Source organism: Colius striatus, chromosome W, assembly GCF_028858725.1.
Source record: "Colius striatus isolate bColStr4 chromosome W, bColStr4.1.hap1, whole genome shotgun sequence".
In the NCBI taxonomy this organism is placed as follows: Eukaryota; Metazoa; Chordata; class Aves; order Coliiformes; family Coliidae; genus Colius; species Colius striatus.
Genome location: NC_084789.1, coordinates 8,876,329 through 8,896,017, shown reverse-complemented (window position 1 = coordinate 8,896,017; position 19,689 = coordinate 8,876,329). Strand labels below are relative to the sequence as shown.

At 52.5% G+C, this 19,689-nt stretch overlaps 1 protein-coding gene and 1 pseudogene across 1 annotated transcript; one reads left to right on the top strand and one right to left on the bottom strand.

Annotated features, from left to right (window-relative positions):
- Positions 1-5,626: 5,626 nt before the first annotated feature.
- On the bottom strand, positions 5,627-6,423 carry LOC133628666 (retinoic acid receptor RXR-gamma-A-like). Its single transcript, XM_062017092.1, has one exon. The coding sequence runs from the start codon at positions 6,107-6,109 to the stop codon at positions 5,795-5,797; it is 315 nt and encodes a 104-aa protein (XP_061873076.1). The 5' UTR covers positions 6,110-6,423; the 3' UTR covers positions 5,627-5,794.
- LOC133628606 (integrin alpha-3-like) lies at positions 6,214-18,171 on the top strand (annotated as a pseudogene).
- Positions 18,172-19,689: the final 1,518 nt, after the last annotated feature.

Sequence of the window (19,689 nt, the reverse complement as noted above, 5' to 3'; positions counted from 1 at the left end):
TTCCCCAGTAAACTGTTCTTATTTCAACTTACGCGGGCTCTTTTACTTTTTTTTTTTTCCTCCCTCTCTGATCCCCTCCGCATTCCGTCGAGAGGGGGAGGGGGAGGAGTCGCGGTTTTCTTCCCCTTTGCTCCGGCTGGGAAAAACCACGACATGTATCCATACCGAAATCAGGTCTTTGCTAATTTTTGTCATCTGTGTGCCTCCTATTCCGACAACAGGGGTCTCTAAACTCTCTAAAGGCCAGCTTTTTGGCCAATAGGACAACAGAACAATGTTAACGTTTCTCCCGTATCCAGTAACATGTTGTACCCAACCCATGCATTCTAATTTGCGTAGCTGAGTTAATAAAGCAGATAGTCCTACACCTGGAGCAAATATACTAGGTGCTATTATTGCTGAGGGAGACCAAAGGGTAACATCGTCATCACATTCGCTAGTAAATGAGTGCACAAATCATTTTGGACCACGATGTTTCCAAATCATTGTGTGATTAGGCATCAAGATCATCAGTCGTCCCAAACTGCACGGTCCCCCTTGTCATCTCAAGGGTATTCCAGGACATGCCTGGTCCCCACAAATCAGAAAAATTCCCTTTGGTAACTGTATAGGCACAAGACAAGACCTGGATCTTTTTGGTGAAGTATAATTGCACCAAGATGTTGTGTTCTTATACACGCCCAGGATGGGATCCACGTTCTGTCTCAATTTTTTTGGTATGGCTGGTAAAATTAAACATAACACAAAAATCCATCTTTATAGATCCCAATAATTCTAACTCCTGTGGCTCTGTTGTCATTGTTGGTAACCATGAAATGATCAAATCCCAGTTGTCAACTTTGCCATTACCCTTAACTAAGGGATTGATTGCTTTGGCCAGTGTAACCCACATGTTTTGCTTGGGTTGTTGAAATTGCCTAAAACCATTTACCACAATCATTTGAAGCATCAACAGTATGACAAAATCCATTTTTTACTCCTGATAAAAAAAAAAAATCCTTCACCAATGAGTCCAAAACACAAACCACTTTTTATAAACCTTTTTCACCCTTTTTTTTTTAACGTGTCACTGACTTCTCAATGCCAAAATGTTCTATTCTTCCAAGTTCCATTCCTGACACTTAAAACACCTTTGAAAGTTTCCACTGTAAGAAAACCACTATTCATCATCACATTTACAGTAAAATGCATGACATCACAACCAACAGTTTTTACACTTGTTGAGGCAACGGATTGAGGATGGAAAGGATGAGCCCAGCTGTCCGTGAGGGCTGAGGCCGGTGGTGTCGGCGCACGGGGTGGAGGGGGGCACTCCAGAGACACTGACGGGGCGCGGGAAGCGGCTGCGCGGCGGCGGCTGCGGATGGAAGGGGTGGGGGGGGGTCTGGCTCACTCCGTGCCGGGCCTGGAGAAGGTGCCGGCGTCGGCGGCGCCGGATCCTTTTCGCCTCCTTGACTTTGTTAAAACTGTTATGTAGAGGAGAACTTTTTTTTTTTTTTTTCCTCGCAGCACGCCCCGCTCAGCAATGGGCTGCGCACCGGGCTGTGTTTCAGCAGCGACGGGCTGTGTCTCAATGGTCTCTAGTCGCTCCGATTTCTTTAATACTTCCTGCAGGAGCTTGTCCGTCTCCCTATCTGTCTTTTTCATCTTCGATGTAGCGGCTAACGCCTCGGTTGCTGCCATGGCCACACGCTGTTCTGTATTTATCACATCTCTCCAAACGAGACCTAGATCTTTACTGATCTTACTATTATCCTTATCGTCACTAATAGTGGCTTCCCAGAGAAGGTTTCCCACCTCTCTCCATTCTTCTGGGCTAAAGATCAAGGGTATATCTTGCATATGACCTCTCTCTCTTGCCCATTTAATCAGCTCATAGAGTTTCTTCGTGCTAGCCAACAACTGCACTGCCACCTCAGTCTCCATCCCTCAACTAGAATTCCCAGGTGCTGGGGGGGAGGCAGATTTCCTACCTTACAGGCGGTGAGTCGTGACCTCACACCCGGCTTCTGTGGCCCACTTACCACACAGTGCCAACTCCTGTCCAGTGTTCTCTGACCATCCATCACTTGCTGCAATTTGCCTGCAAGAGTCAATAGTCCCTGTTCAGGTGCCAAATGTCGGAGAGAGCACCACCGGAGAAATGATGAACATCAATATGGCTAGGTCATAACTCCCATTCTACTAACAAGCATCAGACTTTTATAATCAGCAGCAAAGCTAGCATGTTTATACTACTTCTAATTGGTCCTTTCTCTAAAAGCCAGCTGCACTTTTCTGTGATAAGCCTTGCGTTTTCATATACTGCTTCAGCCTCTGCCTTGCTGGAGCTTGTTATCACGTAGGCATTCTTTCTTCTTCTTTTCTCACATTTGAGAGCTGCTCAAGGACAATCCGCACATTAGTTCTCAAAGCATGGGTTGTTCACTGTTACCAGGCCATGGCCTCTTTCACACAGAAATTCCTCCACAGTCCATACCAATGGTCTGGATCGACATTGTTTTTTCACGTCCCATTTTTCTGCAATTGAAGCATTTTGGCCTCTGATTTCCTTTGTGCTGTTGAACTAATGGTTTCAATGCTGCTGCCATTACTTCAGCTAAATGTGCTGATGATCCTACTCGAGAGCAGACTTCTATCATGTTGACCAAAGTTGCTGTCTGTGGGAGAGCCTGCAGGATCTTTTTACAATCATGGTTAGTGTTAGCAACTGCCAAGTGCAATCCCATTTCAGCTTTTACTTCGGCTGACATATTTAGAACACGATCCAGAGCTGCTCTTAAAAGGTCTAGGAAAGTCATAACAGGTTCATCGAGCTTTTGTATGATGGTTGTGTACGGGGGAACTGGCACTCCCATGTCAGGGACGGTCTTAAACGCTTGACGAGTCAGTGTCTGTGTTTGTTGTAAAATAGCTTCATGGAGTTGGGCTTGTACCTGAGGGTCAGCAAACGGTCCTTTTCCTAACATCATATCCGCTGTGACGACTCGCCGGGGATCTCCCTGCTGTAAGTCCATATTTTCTACTGTTGCCACATCGACTCTTTTTCCCATTCAGATTCCCATAGTAATACCCGAGTGGGCTTCAGGAAGGTTTCTGCTAGCTTCCTGCAGTCAAATGGAGTCATTAATCTGCTGCTGAAAATGCGATCTAATAAGGTTTGAACATATGGATTGGTCAAGCCATATTGCATCACAGCTTTCTGGCCTTCCCTTACCAACTTCCAATCCAAAAGTGCCCATTGATTGCGGAGGCTTCTGCAATCAGGTGCAAGCCTCCAGTGAATCTAACAAGCCTTGGACCCTGGTTACAAAAAAAAGAAGGACAAAGGCTCGTCTTCAAAGCCCTCCTTCCAGAGTGCCCACTACAAACAAGTATGAGGCACTGGTGACAAGGGACTTCGATGAGCAAGTTCCAAAAGGGGAAAACCCATCAAACAACCCAAAAAAACAACCCATCAGCTGCTCCACCTGCAATAGGTAATGGACACCGTAGAAAGAGGCGACGGGTGCTTGTTGTGGGTGACTCACTGCTAAGAGGCACTGAGACCCATCTGTGGAGCAGGTAGGGAGTCGAGAGGTGTGCTGCCTGCCAGGAGCCAAGATCAGGGATGTGGCCGAGAGAGTGCCACGGCTCATCAGGGATGCAGGCTACTACCCCTTACTTGTGTTCCATGTAGGTATGAATGATGTCATGAGGCGTGACATCTCCAGGATCCAGAAGGATTTTAAAACCTTGGGGGAGCAGGTAAAAGGTAGAGGGGCTCAGGTTATTTTCTCCTCAGTCCTGTTCACTAAAGGGGGAGTCTGCAATGGAAAAATCAGTCAAGTGAACTCCTGGCTGAGAGGCTGGTGCCAGCAGGAAGGCTTTGGGTTCTTTGACAATGGATCCTTCCTTGGGGACTACAGCTTCATAGGACAGGATGGGATTCATCTCTCCCGTAAAGGCACTGGAATATTTGGGAGTAGACTAGCAAACTTAATAAAGAGGTCTTTAAACTAAGGGACTTGGGGAGTGGGGAGAGAAGAAAAATAGAACAAGCTGTCCCCTCTATCTGGGAAACAGGACAGGACAGGGAATGCAATGATAAGTGCCCTTCATCTGCACACTGAGCTGAGATGCGGAAGGCTGACCACCCTAAGAAAGAGCCAAACCGGGGAGGAACCTCCTGCACCCACCCAGGGAAACCTGTGTGTTTGAGTAAGCCCCTGCACTGCCTCTACACCAATGCACGCAGCCTGGGGAATAAGCAGGAGGAACTGGAGATGTGGGTGCGGATGCGGGGCTACGACCTCATTGCGGTCACAGAGACGTGGTGGGACAGCTGCCATGACTGGAGCACAGCCATGGAGGGCTATGGATTGTTCAGGAAAGACAGACTGACAAGGCGTGGAGGTGGAGTTGCTCTCTATATGAGGGAGCAATTAATGTGTACTGAACTGTGCCTGGGTGGGGATGAGGGGCAGGCTGAGTGCTTATGGGTAAAAATTAATGGGCAGGGCAAGGCAGGTGATATTGTTGTAGGAGTTTGCTACAGGCCACCTGATCAGGAGGAGGAAGTGGATGAGGCCTTCGACAAACAGCTGAGAGCTGCCTCACGATCACAGTCCCTGGTCCTCATGGGGGACATCAACCACCCTGATATTTACTGGGATAGCCACACAGCCAAGCACAAGCAGTCCAGGAGGTTCCTACAGATTGTTGACGACAACTTCCTGTTGCAGGTGATTGAGGAACCAATGAGGAGGGGTGTGCTGCTGGACCTAGTACTGACAAATAAGGAGGGCCTGGTTTGGGATGTGAAGGTCGGAGGCAACCTCGGCTGCAGTGACCATGAGATGTTAGAGTTTGAGGCACTAGGGTGAGAGATTGACAATCGGGACAAGTTAAGATTACGTTATAAGCTTGTTCTGTGGGTAATTGAAATTGTTTTTGCAATGCTCGTCTGTTTTGGTGAAAAAGGTAATGTGAAAGTTTAGCTTGTTGAAATAACTGAGGAGTAGCCAAAGCTACTGTAGCATGACCTGCAATACGATTACCCTCTGCCAAAGGTCCAGGCAAAGGTGCCTGTAATCGCACAAGTGATAAAATATGAGTGTGAACACCTTGAAACATAATCCCACAATCTTTTAAGCTGGATAAACAGTTCAGGATTATTGACTTCCTTCAAAAAAGAACCTTCCATCCGCTTCACTATACCTGTAACATAAAGAGAGTCAGAGACAATATTAAGGTTAGTTTTTGGAAATAACTGAAATGCTCAGGCTACCGCAAGCTCCAGCACTTGAGGTGAGCCTTTGATTATCTGAATGTCCTGATTCCAGTTGTGTTTCTGTCCTCCAGAGCACCACTGCACAATACGTTTTTCCCAGACCCATCAGTAAATACAGTGATACCTTCAGTAAGAGGTACATGAGACAACAGAACTTTCGCTCCTAGAGGAAAATCATTGAGAGAACTTAACGATACATGTTTAGGTAAATGTCCAGACATTTGCCCAGTAAAATCTGCAAGAGCAGTCTGCATGGTCAGTGATTCTGCAATCATCCAGTCGAGATGCCTTTTTATTACTAGGTATATAAATGACATCAGGATCTGATGCTTACAAAGCATGCAAATGGAACCTTCCTTTCTGGATCAACACAGAGTACATCTCTACTCGTGAAGTGATTGTTTTTTGAAAAAGCACGAGGCAAAAAGACCCATTCTATGATCAAAAGAAGATCTCTGCTTTCTGGATTCCATTGACACAAAAGAGCATAAGGTTGAAAATAATTTGGAATTAAAACCAAATTCACTGGTGGTGGCAGTACTGGCAGCGGTTGTACTGGCCGCGGTTACACTGCCGTTTGTCCACCACACAGTCATGGTTGTCGCGACAGGCGTAGATCACGTCCTTGCAGATGATGCGTTCAAAGAAGCCCTTGCAGCCCTTGCAGCTGTACACCCCGTAGTGCTTCCCCGAGGATCGGTCCCTGCAGATGGTGCAGAGCCTCTTGCGGGGTCCGGAGGGGGGAGTTGCGGGGAGGTATGACCCTGCCCACAACCTTGGAGGGGGCTTCATGACCTCGGAGCTGCTCGGAGGGGCAGGGGGTGGGAACAGCCCCATAGTCGAGTTGATCTGGGGGCTGCTGAGAGGGCCGTAGGCGATGGCAGGGGCCACAGGGAGCCCATGGACGAGCTGATCACCGGAACGGGGAGCCCAACGCCGTCATGGCCGAGCTCAGCACCGCGGGGGGGCCGCGGGCTCGGGCGGCAGGGGGGAAGGCGCTCAGGGATGAGCTGTCGGAGCTCCGGCAGTCGCGGTCGCTGTCACCCATCCCGCGCCGCCACCGCACGAACCGCTTGTGCTTTCGGTTCCCGGGCTCCTTCCCGCCGCACTGCTTGGATGGAGCGAAGTCCACGTCTCCCAACCGGTTAACATCTCTAGACTCATCATTGGGAGGAAATAAATCCTGTCCTTGCTCAGAATCAGTAGAGCCAGGGTCAAAGGGAAAAAGATTCTCCTCTTTAGAATCTGAGAGTCCCACTGCCTAAAACTGTGGCCGCTTATCTTTCGACTCTACGCATTTGCTCTAAGGCTTTGGACACCTGGTGCCACACTGGCAGATGTTGCACAGCTTTTTTATCTGTCCCAGTGGCTGCATCCCAGAGCTTTTCACCTATTTTAGTCCACATTCCCATGTCAAAAGTACCCGTAGGAAGGAAATCCAGCACATTCTTTTGAACACAATCAAGAAAAGTTACTAAAGGCAGCATAGGCATTGGCTGCTGATTGTCCAAGATGTAGTGTAACATGTAAATTTATTTGTTGTTCCCGGGTGACTGAATTCCTCATGACTCCCATTCCCAACCATTCACCTTCTGTCCTGCAGAAAGGTGTGGGCACACGTGCTGTGTGATCCTGATCCCCCTCATTAGGTCGATTAACTCTGTCCTTTTTCTGCATCATTTCCAGCATTAATCTCCAAGGAGATAACAATTCCACAGCAAGTTTATCTTCCCATGTCATGCGGTCCCATGGTCTCACCCCAGCTTCATCCCATATAGGAGTCATAAAGATAGAAATGGCATCAACCCCAGGGACCTCAACAAAGACCCATTTCAAGAGTTTTCCTAGGGTATTTGGGACTATGTGCACCTTATGCTTAGATAATAATCCTTCCATCAGTCTCAGGACCGATTTTTCTTCAGATGATAGGCTACAACTCATCGTCCACCACAGCTCACCTTGCTCTCCCCGCAATGGTGAATTGTGCCGGCGCCAGGCTCCTGATTCCTTTCAGCAGCTTCAGTTCTGTGGGGCTTGCCACTGGCTCAGTCTTTGACTGCAAACATTGTCCCCTCACATGGAGACACCATTTGTGTCAGCATGGGCATGGACAGGTGCAGGAACAGAATCGTTTATTGTACAAGCAAACCCTTTACTTATACCCCCCTTAGATCATTCTAATCAGGATTGGGTTTGTTCAGTGGCCTTCAGAGCAGCTGTGCTGATACCTTGTTTGCTACTTGCATCTCCTGTTCAGGCAGAGGCTCCTCCAATCAGCTACATGTGCTCGCTGTGTTCACATACCAGTCCACTTCTTTCTCTGGAACATCTTTCATATGAGGAAAGACTGCAGAACTGGGGCTGTTTACTCTAGAAAAGAGGAGACTGAGGAAAGATCTTATTAATATTTACAAATATCTAAATGGTGGGTGTCAGGAGGTTGGGGCATCCCTTTTTTCTATTGTATCTAGCAACAGGACAAAGGGTAATGGGATGAAGCTGGAACACAAAAAGTTCCATTTAAATATAAGAAAAAACTATTTTACTGTGAGAGTGCAGGAGCCCTGGCACAGGCTGCCCAGGGAGGGTGTGGAGTCTCCTTCCTTGGAGGTCTTCAAGACCCGCCTGGACACGTTCCTATGTGACCTGATATAGGTTTACCTGCTTCTGCAGGGGGGTTGGACTAGATGATCTCTAAAGGTTCCTTCCAACCCCACCATTCTATGATTCTATGATTCTCATGCTGTACTGAGTCCTGCATCTTGGTTTCCCACAGGGACAGACAGACTTGTCTGTGTCCTCAACAGTGGCCGAACTGGCCACGCTGAAAACTGTCGTGGTTTTGCCCAGCCGGGAACAAAGAGCCACGAGGGTGCTCGCTCACTCCTTCCCCTCCCGGTGGAGCGGGAAGGGGAACCAGAGAAAAAGGGGGAAAACCCGCGTAGGTTGAAATAAGAGCGGTTTAATAGAACAACAATAAGAAGAAACAGGTTCAGGGGGAAAAAGGAAAAAACAGTTTTAACAGTAAATGAGGGGGATATACAAAAGGAATGGCGCGTGCCGCGGCTGCTCACCACCCGGGACCCGACGCGACCCCTTCCGACCGGCAGCCCTGCCTCTGCTCCCGCAGCCCCGCCCCCGACTAGCTCCCTGCCTATATGTACTGAGCATGATGTCAGTATGGTATCGAATACCTGTTGGCCAGCCCAGGTCAGCTGCCCATGCTGTGCCCCTTCCTACTTCCTCATCAAAGTTAACTCTATCCTAGCCCAAACCAGGACAAAACTGGACAGTTTGTTACCCCAGTGCTTTGAGGTGAGGTCTAGGGACTGCAGCAGCTCTCTGGGTTCCCTGTTTCCCCCCGGCAGCCTCTTTCAGTCCTGCCTGGGAGAGGGGACACACTTCCTCTGTGGGCATGGTGCAGCCATGCCTCCTCTACACCATTGTCCTCACTATCTTGAAGGACTTCCCAGCGGAAAGGCTGTCCTTTCCGGAGCCCTCCGGGAACACCAGGTCCTCCTGCTGTCCCCCCAGGCTGCAGATCCTAGGCTCTGCTGCTACTTGGGGATTCCCAGCCTCTTCCCTGCTGGGGGGGCTGTTTGTCTTGGGGTGGATAGAGGGTTTGTTGCCCGTTCCCGAAGGAAAACACAAAACAACTGAAGTCGTTTTATGCGGTGCTTTATTGAGGGCCCTAGGGACCTGAGGACTAGTGTCCAAAGTCAGAGCCCCCTTTAACAGAAAATTTCACAGAGTTTATATACTTTTCAAAAATGATTACTTCATCAGGTCCATGTGCTGTTTACCAGTTTTCCTAAACTTTATGATTATATTGTGCTCTTTCATGCAGTTACTTGAGACTATAATTCTTACATGCTTGTCTAAATCCACAGTCATAAATTCTATAGATAACAAACGAGTAATCATTCGAGATAACGATTTCTTTGAGAAAAACAAGATTCTGCGTTCCGCATGCTTCACTAATCTCTTTGCTTTGTTTAAGCAAGAATGCACAAGCTCAGCATGCCCCACCAGTTCCCTAAACTGCTAGGTTACATCAACATTCCCACACTGCTCACTAGGCCTCGATACAGACCTTAGCCTACCTACTTCTAACTTTCCATATACAGTAATGCTAACAGGTTCAGGTGGGTGCCAAGGGTCCTTTGTATCCTTCATCATCACCTTAAAGCCCCTGGGGGATGAGCGCACTGGTGCCAGGCCTTGGGTGCATCATCTCCAGGATGTCCCCCTCCCTGCCTGGCACTGCTGTGACTCAGCTGGGCCATCTCTGCCCCCCACCCCGGGGGCCTGAGTCACCCCCAGAAGGGTGCTGCTTCTCCTAGGACCCCTGGTGCTGCCTGGAGGGAGGAGGCAAGCCCAGATCCTCCTTGGAGCTGAATGCGCATGTGCCCCTCCTGGAGCGGGTCCCAGCTTCCCCTCCCCACTCCAGGGGGGGTTCTCTCTCCATCTGGGACACCCAGTTCTTGGTGGCATTCCCTGGTATGGCAGCAGGAGCTTAAGCCTGTCCACCAGACATGCCGCAGCAGTGCCGTAGGCACAGGTTAGCTGGGAAGGACTGCGGGTGTTTACACAGGTGTGGGGGCCCCAGCAGCGGCTGTCTCTGCCAAGTGACTCCTGGCACAGCGAACAGGGGGTGTGAGAGTCCCTGGCATCATCTCGACCCCCTGTTCCTGCACCCCTGTACACTGGGATGAGGGACTCAGCCATGAGCCCAGGCAGGGATTGGGTCCTGCAAGATGGGGGCAAGGAGTGTGTCGCTTAGTTTGTGTCTCCCCCCAGGGTGAGGGTCTATCTTTTCACTGTCCTGTGAGACCTTTCAGTGTGCTTGTGCACTCACGTGCTGGGGGCAAGAGGCTAGTTGATGCCAGTACCCTGAGGAACCCCAGAATGCACTCCCCAGCACCTGGCGGGCTTTGAGGGTGGGAAGGGAATGTCCCCCCTCTCAGGCTGTTTCCTCCTTGCCCAGGTGAGCCAGACAAGGCCATCATCGATTACATAGCTGGGGGTGACAGTGGCCAGCCAGCAGCAGTCAGCTGGGAGGGTGTTGGTGAGTGCACATGCACCCCAATATTTCCCACACACATGCTGGTGCCACACTGCCATCTCACATGACTGCACCAGAGAGCTGCTGGTGGGCCTTTCGTGTAGGCCTCACACATGTCCCCAGCACGGTGGCAGTGGGCAGGGGGTGGTGGCCCCTCATTTTTGGGGTGCTGAGGCGGGCACAGCGCTGTCCCGGCAGGCCTGTGCTCACCAGTACACAAAGGTGCTGTGGGTCGGGCAGCGAAGACCAGCGGCGCATGGTGAGCAAGTGCTACATGCAGGGTAATGACCTGCGCCTCAACATCAGCAACGAGTGGCAGACCTACCACAACGAGATGTGCAACTCCGACACCAACAAGATCGGCATGTGCCAGATGGGCACCAGTGCTGGCTTCACTGCCAACATCATCTACTTTGAGGCGTCCAGTGCCTATAACTGGCAAGGTGCATGTGCTGAGGAGGGGCAGGACTGGGCAGCCCGTTCCCTGGGGACAACCGACGCCTGTGCCACAGAATCCCACAGGATCATTATGGTTGGAAAAGACCTTTAAGATATTCAAGTCCAACCACTAACCTCACACTGCCAATCCCATCACTAAACTAAACCATATCCCTCAGCACCTCATCTATGCATCTTTTAAATATCTCCAGGGATGGTAACTCCACCACCTCCCTGAGCAGCCTGGGACAGTGTTTAATAACCATCTGCATGAAAAAGTTCTTCCTAATGTCCAATCTAGTTGCAGAGAGTGTTCATGTCTCCCCTCAGCCTCCTCTTCTCTGGGCTGAACACCCCCAGCTCCCTCAGCTGCTCCCCATCAGACTTGTGCTCCAGCCCCTTCCCCAGCTCTGCTGCCTGTCTCCGGACATGCTCCAGCCCCTCAGTGTCTTTCTTGTAGTAAGGGGCCCAGAACTGAATACAGTATTCAAGGTGCAGCCTCACCAGTGCCCAGAACAGGGGGACAATCACTGCCCTGGTCCTGCTGGCCACACTATTTCTGATACAAGCCAGGATGCCATTGGTCTTCTTGGCCACCTGGGCACACTGCTGGCTCACGTTCAGCCACTGCTGCTTAACACCCCCAGGTCCTTTCCCTCTGGGCATCTTTCCAGCCCCTCTTCCCCAAGCCTGTAGTGTTGCCTGGGATTGGTGTGACCCAAGTGCAGGACCCAGCACTTGCCCTTGTTGAACCTCATGCAATTGACCTTGGCTCAGTACCCCCACAGGGCATCCTGTTGTGTGTGCACATCGGAGCATGTGTGCGCGTGCACACACTTATGTGCCCTCGTGCATGGTGAGTGTACACGTTTGCATTTTTGCATGTGAGGACGTGCCTGAAGCTGCCCTACACATATCACCCATGTGCACCTCAGTGTGTGCTTATCTAAACACTCTCTGTGCGTGGGTGAGCATGTCTGTGTGCACACACATGCATGCAGGTGGGTGAGGGGAGCAGGGCCAGGGTTAACCCCCCCCCCTTCCCACTGTTGCAGGTACCAACTACATGCTGCAGCGGGAGATGTGGGGCCTTCATGACTTCTCCTACCCCAACAAGAAAAATGGCAATACTTATATAGGTAGGGGGCAGTGAGGCAGGGGGCCTGGGGCCATTTGGGGTGAGGAGGAGGTTTGGGGATGTGGATTTAAGGGAAACCTTGGGGATGATGTTAAAGGGGTTTAGGGGGACTTGGAGACCCTCCAGGGATGCTGTGAGCAGGGGCACAGTGGTTGACAGCGCAGTGTTCAGAGGCTGGAGGAAGTCACGTGGGGTGACACAGGGACTGGGGGCGTGATGGGGCTCTGTGCAGGCCCCTATCTCACCGGGGGCTTTGGTGCAGGGCACACAGCAGAGGTGGGCAGCACAGTGCTGCAGCAGGACATAGTAACAGTGGTGACAGGTGCTCCCTGGTACCAGCACACAGGGGCCATGTACCTGCTGAGCTGCAGCCCCCAGCAAACACTGCAGAGGAGCCTCCTCCTGCCCGGCCATCAGGTCAGCTCCTACTTTGGCAGCACCATGACCCTGTCAGACCTCAACAACGATGGGTGAGGGCAGTGGACCAGGACAACCCCAGCTCCCATGGTAGGGGTCTCACCTGGGGCATCCTACAGCTTGAGTGAGGTCTCTGTGGATCATAACATGGGGAGGGGTTTTAGGGGGAAACATCTTTTCATGTCTTTGGGGGTCCTCACTCCTTCTGGCATATCAGAGGGGTTGTCGCAGCCCCCAGCCCAACTGGCCCCTCAGCTCTGCAGGTGGCAGGACCTGGTGGTGGCAGCCCCCTACTACTTCCAGCGGAAGCAGGAAGTGGGAGGTGTAGTCTACATCTACATAAACAAGGTGTGGGGCTTCTAGGCCCACCCCATCCTGGTCCTCACTGGCCCCAGCTACTCTGCCTTCAGCTTCAGCACGGCCAACATCAGGGACATCAACCAGGACAGTGTCCAGGGTGAGGTGCTGGGGGCCCTTGTGAGGAGAGCCATGGTGGGGCAGTGTTGTGGTTTGGCCCTGCTAGCAAAGAAGCATCACAACCATTTCTTGCTCACTGCCCCCCTTCCACCCACACACGTGTTAAGATGGCAGAGGCCCCAGTGAGATGGGAGGAAAAAAAGATAACTAAAGTTGTTGTGGATTGATACAAGGGCAGGGAGGGTCACCGCCAACTACAGTTCCAGGCAAAACAGACTCCACTACTCAACTTGGAGAGAAAAGTTTATTCTACCACCTACAAGAAACAGAACGTAATAAAAGCAAAAAGGGAGCAAAATGATGAGAAAATTGAAACCAGCACTTTAAGATCTCCCTCCCCCCTCAACTGCTCAGGGGGTAGGGAATGGGGGATGTGGTCAGTCTCTCACAGATGGGCTCTGCCCCTTCTCTCTTCTCAGATGAAGTCAACTCCTGGCATTCTTCCCCTGCTCCAACACAGAGTCCCTCCCACAGGACACAGTCCTTAATGAACTTCTCTGGTGTGGGTTCTTCCCAACAGCTACAGCTTCTGCCAATACAGGGTCCTTCCCACAGGACAGTCTTCAATGAATATCTCTGGCATGGATTCCTCTCTACAGTTGCAGCTTCTGCAGATACAGGGTCCCTCCCTTGGGATGTGGCTTCTTCTGGACATAATTTTAATGAGCTTCTTTATTGTGGGTTCCTCCCCACAGTTACAGCTTTTGTGAATATTGGGTCCCTTCCACGGGACACAGCCTCCTCCAGCCATAGTCACTGCCCCAGCTCAGGGTCTTCTTTAGCAAAATGAGCCTCTGCCCTTGATGCAGCATCTTCAACAAAATGCAAACAAATCACTGCTTCACCAGTCCTTTCCTCACTGACCTTGGAATATGCATGGTTGTTTCTCTCCCGCCACTCCTTGCACCACCACCAGCTGGAAAAGAAGGGGCAGAAGAAGGAAGAAACAGAAAGAACCCTCCTCTTTCAGATTCTTCTTAAAAAGTGATTGTGGAGGCTTCTAATTGGCTCAGCCCTGTAGTGAGGCAAATGATGGTCATGCTGGCATGCACACAGACAGCACAGTATAATCAACAAGGTTGACTCAAAGCTGCCTTTCACTTGCCTTCTACTTCCTTTTATATCCTACTTTTGCCCATGTGATCACACCAGGCTCAATTGATTACTCTGTCTTCTTCACATGCTGAGCATGCAGCACCTGTTCTTAATGATTGGAAACAACTTGCTACCATCAGCCCCTGCATCAACTCCCTTGTTATACAATACCTTATTTATTCAACCACCACCTTTCTTCAAACTAAAGAAATATCTGGCTGGTCCAAATCATATCCTTTTTCAATTAAACACACACCCACACAGTCCCAGAAGTGGATCTGGCTCAGAGCTGGGGAGAGTTTTGAGCAACTTCTTACAGGAGCCATCTTTACAGCCCCTTTGCCTTTATGAGAAATGACTCTCGTGTCAAATCACGATAGGGGGCTGCATTTGGGTGGAAATGTCTCCAGGTAAGATGAAATCTCACTTGAGGGAATGTGGTGAGTCTGTTGAGAGGTTTGGGGTGAAGAAGAGGAGATAGGGGACATCTTGGGGGTGTGCATTCAAGGAGGAAAGGGGCTGGGTGAGAGTTAAGTGCAGAGAGGGTCAAAGAAGGGTTGAGGTGTGAAAGGACTGTAGGGCAGCCCTCACCCTGTCTCTGTGGGGCTGATCCTGCTCTTCTCCCTACAGATATCGCTGTGGGGGCTCCTTTTGAGGGGCCTGGCAAGGTCTACATCTACCACAGCAACACAGAAGGGCTGCTGGACAAACCCTGGCAGGTAACAGCCCCATGGGGAGCCCCTCACTAGGGCAGCAGGGGTCTGGCATGGGGTGCAGTGGGCAGATCCTCGGATCCACGGGGCTGGTAATGGGTGATACCCCCACTTCCCCCAAATGCAGGTGATCAGCAGGTCAGACCTGGGTCTCACCAGCATGCGGACCTTCAAGTACTCACTGAGTGGGAGGCTGGACGTGGATGGTAACTCCTACCCTGACCTCCTGGTGGGCAGCTTGGCAGAGAGGATTGTCCTGCTCCGGTAAGGGAGGGGGAATGGAGGCAGTCCACAGCCCTCTGCACTCCCTGCCACCTCCCAGGGATGGATCCTGCCTCTGCCAGCATCCCCAGGGCAGTGAGATGGGCACGAAGGTGGGCACAAAGCGATGTGCCAGGCAAGGGGAGCTCAGCTGACCCCCATTTCTGCCCAGAGCTCGGCCTGTGATCAAACCTCTTGGACAAGACCTTCAACGGTGACCCACAACAAGGTGGACTCTTCGTGATGCATGCCTGCCGCCTGGTGACTCCCAGTGCAGCCGGTCCTGCTTGTGGCACTGTGGGGACGGCGACTCCACTCATCGCCTCTTTCGCCCCCCAGCATCACCATCACCATCTGCTTCTACAACCAGAGCACTGGAGACCCCCATTACAGGAAGAAGATCAGGAGAGATCCAGCTGAGCTGCTCCATGATCCTGTTGTGCTGCAGGCAGAGGTGATCATCACCTTGAAGGCCATTGGGATCATTCTGGACACATGGGAGATGGTATGGCTGGACCTGTCCACGTGAGTGTTTCCAGGTGGGTAGAAGTGGGCTGGGAAGAGGGTGCCAGGAATGATGTTGGTTCTTCTTTTGCTTAGTGGTGAATTAGGATTGTATCCAGCAGCATTGCTGGTCCAGGAAGGACAAAAAAGCAAGCAGGGCTCTTGGGGTGGGCAGGAAGGGGACCCCATGACTCCCGTTGGGGGGTGGAGGCTGCCCCATGCTGTCTGGGGGCTGTTTGGTAGTGGGAGATGCTGACCCCGGTGCCTTGGCAGGCAAAGCACCAAAGAGGACCTGCAGCCTGTGCTGGCCAAGCTGCTGGTGGCAGCATCCAGTCCTCGCTAAACATGTGAGTATAGCCAGGCTGTGCTTCCTGTCCCTCTGCATCCCCCCCAATCCACCTCACCTGAATTTGGAGTGGACACAGCCTGCCGTGTCCCAGGAACAGGCAGTGGAACACCCCAGAGGTGCTCCCCATTCACTCTGTCCCACTCACCATGCCTGTCCGCCGTTCTGTCCCCAGAACACCCTCCCACGCCCAGTCACACTTCAGTGGGATGGTGGTGGGCGAGTCAGCCATGCAGAGAGAGCAGGACATGGGCAGCCCCTCGCCTTTGACTTCCAGGTGAGCTGAGGGTAGCCAGTACCTGTGGGGAGGTAGGGAGTGCTGGTCTCCATCTCTTGCTCTGCTGCCAAGGGTGAGTTGCTGGGCACCCTGGGCACCATCCTGGTGGGCTTCGAATGGCCCTATGAGATCCCCAATGGGAAATGGCTCCCTCTACCCCACTGAGATCCTCATCAGTGGCAATGAGACCTGCTGGCCACCTGGAGGGGTCATTAACCCCCTCAACCTCACTGTGAATGACCTGATCCCTCCTGCTTAGCAGGGACATGTCCCTGCCCCACTGCATGGGTACTACCAGCCCTACCAGCCCGGGGTGGGCAGAGCTGCCCAGGCTCTAATGGGTCTCTGCGTGTCCCCCCTCTCCCCCCAACTGGAGGACCAGGCTCCATCCTGTCAGAGGTGGGAGCTGAAGGCCCCTGAGCCGGCGGAGCCCCCCATCACCCTGGCCACTGCCAAGGCCAAGTCAGAGGTAGTACTGGTGAGTGGGGGCTGCAGGGGGTGAGGGAGGTCCAGCAGCACACTCACACACCCCCAGAACCACCCTGCACGCTGCCTCTGGGCACTAGCATGGCGTGCTGGGGTTCTAGTTCCCTCCTTAAACCCCCCTTATCTCCCAGAGCTGCTCCAAGGGCACCACTCACTGCATCTGGTTTGAGTGCCTGCTCTTGCACACCCAGCACTCCACCACCTTCAGCATCCGCGCCTGCGTGTGGAACAGCACCTTCATTTAGGTCAGCATGGCCTGGGGATGAGGGGCAGGGCTGGGCTGCTCCCTTGGTGGTGGGGGCTAGATCAGGGCACCGAGTTTGCCAGGTCTCAGCTCAGCAGCTAACAGCCACCTCTTCCCTCGTGGGCTGTCCCTGCCCTACAGGAGTACAGCGATTTTGACTAGGTGAAGGTGGATGGCACAGCGATGCTTTTCCTCCAGACCCACGTCTGCACCATCAACATGAGGAACCACATGGTGCAGGTGAGCGATGCTAGAGCCTCTTACTGAGGCAGGCTGGGTGGGACTTGGGGCCACTGAGAACTCTTTCCCTGATGAGGCTCTCCTCTTTCAGTTCTCAGTGGACATGGACTCAGAGCTGACGGAGGAGCAGCCGGCAGAGATCACACTGTGGCTGGTGCTGCTGGGGCTGATCATCCTTCTGCTCTGGAAGGTGATGGGGTACCCAGATGCCTCTCCCAAGAGGGTGCAGGAGTCATGCTGAGACCTGACGGACTTGTGCCACCAGTGGCTGCCATCCTTCCCGCCTGGCTGCGGGACCCTCAGGAGGTGCCCCCCAGGTGGAAGGTGCCTGGCTGCAGGGTGATGAAAAAAAGGAGCAAAACATTTTGGGAGCTGCAAAAAAAAAACCCCAAAGTGGGGCTGGGCCCCTCCTTGTACTGTGGCTCCCACCTCCCCCTGTGCTGCAGGGACTAGGGGGTCTCCAGCCCCCTGAGGTCCCCCCACTCTGTCCAGAGTGGGTTACGTGGGTCTGTAGGGCCACCCCCCAGAGCATCCCCAGGGTTAAGGGTGCAATGGGGCAGCTTGCTGCCCCACTTCCTCCACCCTGCAGGGTGCCCAGGAGCTCCCCAGCCCCTCTCACATCCCCCCCCCGACTCCCCCCCATCACCTCCTTCCTCGCAGTGCAGTTTCTTCCGGCGGGCCAACACACAGGCCATGTACAAAACCAAGGGGCAGAAGGTGGAGACAAGGATCCAGCCATCGGAAATCAAGTGGCTGACGGATGACTACTAGGCAGGGGGCAGCCCCCTGCCCTCCCGGGCACCTGTGCCACCCGCTTGGTAATGCCCCATGGGGGCTGGCTGCAGCGGCATCCTCCTCCTCTTCAGTCTCCTCTTCCTCACTGACTCATCTCTCCTGACAGACTCTGTAGGGTCCCTCTAGGACATAGTGGTCTCCATGGGTCTCTCCGGGCAGCTCCAGGACTGCTGCTCCCTTTGCCTCTGCTCTCGCCAGCTCTGGGGTCTCTCCCCACTGCACTCCTGCCCCATGCTGACTCTCTCCCCTCCTTCCCAGTATGACTTCTTCCAGCAGATCCGCTACTACTGGATCATGCCCAAGTACCATGCAGTAAGGGTCTGGCAAGAACAGCGCTGGCAGCCTCCTGCCCTGGGTGCAACACTGGGTGACCAAATGGCAGGAATCAGAGAAGTTCTACTGACCCCCACACACCCGGCCCCATGCCAGGGGAGCATGAGGCCAGTGTGTGACTTTGCACAAGTACCATCTCTCTCCCTGACCCAACCTGCCTCCTGGTGCTGGCTTCTGTGCACTCCTTTCCACTTCCCTAGGTTTGCCAGCGCACAGCCTGGCTCTTGCACGCTTGTGCCTGAAAGCTTCCCTTATTTCGGAACTTTCGCTTTAAACACCGGCCGGCGATCACCTCAAGGAAGACGAGAGACCAGCTTGCTGCAAAAACACGAGGTGGCTTTATTTCGGAGCTCCGGGCCGTCTCATACCTCACGCAGGAGATAGAGGAGGCGACCACGAGGCCCGGCGGGGAGGGTTTATATAGAGAGGGGAGGAGGCGGAAAATTCCAGCACATCTGCACATCAATAGTGTGGGGAAGGAGAGTGGAAAATCCCAGCACACCTGCGCAGTTCCATTCGATACAAACCCCAACATGTCCAGACATGCCCAAACGAGCCAAAACCCAAACAAGCCCCAACCATACCGAAACAAACCCCAACATATCCATACATGCCCAAACGAGCCAAAACCCAAACAAGCCCCAACCCAGGTCACCCTGATAGCGTGGGGGGGAGGGAGCAATGTCCCCAGTTTTACCCTGCAGTTTCTGACGCCATTTTAGTTCAATTTTTTCCTTTCTTTCAGTGCCTTGCACATTCGTGCCTTGCATGCTCATGGGCCCAAACCCTAAATGTGCCCCTCGCCCCATTGCCCAACGTGACTGCTGCTGGTCTCACCGAGTGCCTTCCTCCCACACAGACACTCCTCCTGCCGTGGCCCACATGTGGCCTCGCACACGGGGACATGCTTGCATATCATCTTCCCTGAGTGCGGGCCCCATCTGCTTTCACCAGAGCTATGAGATGCTATGGGGGGGAGAGGGGCAGGGGGAGCTTGTTCCTTCCTCCCCTGCAGCATAGGAGCCTGATCCTGTGTAAGAAATGTTAATGTTGTTTTTGCAGGAATAGAGCCAAAGATATTAAGACAAAGAATTTCTACCATTATCTGTTTCTTTGTAGTGTTAACCAGATGACTTATGAGTCTTAAATCTTAAGACTGTGGGGGTATGGGTGATAAGATACAAGAACCAGACATCCCGAGGGGATTGTAGGCGCCTCGGGAAGTTGTAAATCTTGGAGTACCTAATCAATTGGGAAACAAGGGAGAGATCTCGCGGCTGGGATAGGGAAAAAAAGCCGAACGTTGTATCCATCAGGTGTGCCTGCTAGCTAGGACACCCGCTCTTGCAAGAACGCTTAATAAAAGTGCTTCACGGCAGAGTCTGACCTGAGTCGCGAGAAAACTTGTTTTGTTTCTTACATCCTGCATGTTCACCCCCCTCCCCTCAGTCTGTGTCAGAGGCAGCTTGGGCTGGGGACGCGCAGCGCATGGGGCTGTGTCCCCCCCATCCCGCAGCCTTATCCCTTGGAGGTCTGTGTCCCGTCGTTCTCCCCCCGGACGTTGCCCCAGGGTTAAGTTATTCTGTGT

Excerpts from the sequence above, each read along its gene's own strand:
- LOC133628666 (XM_062017092.1), bottom strand. The coding sequence starts at position 6,109 with ATGGGGCTGTTCCCACCCCCTGCCCCTCCGAGCAGCTCCGAGGTCATG.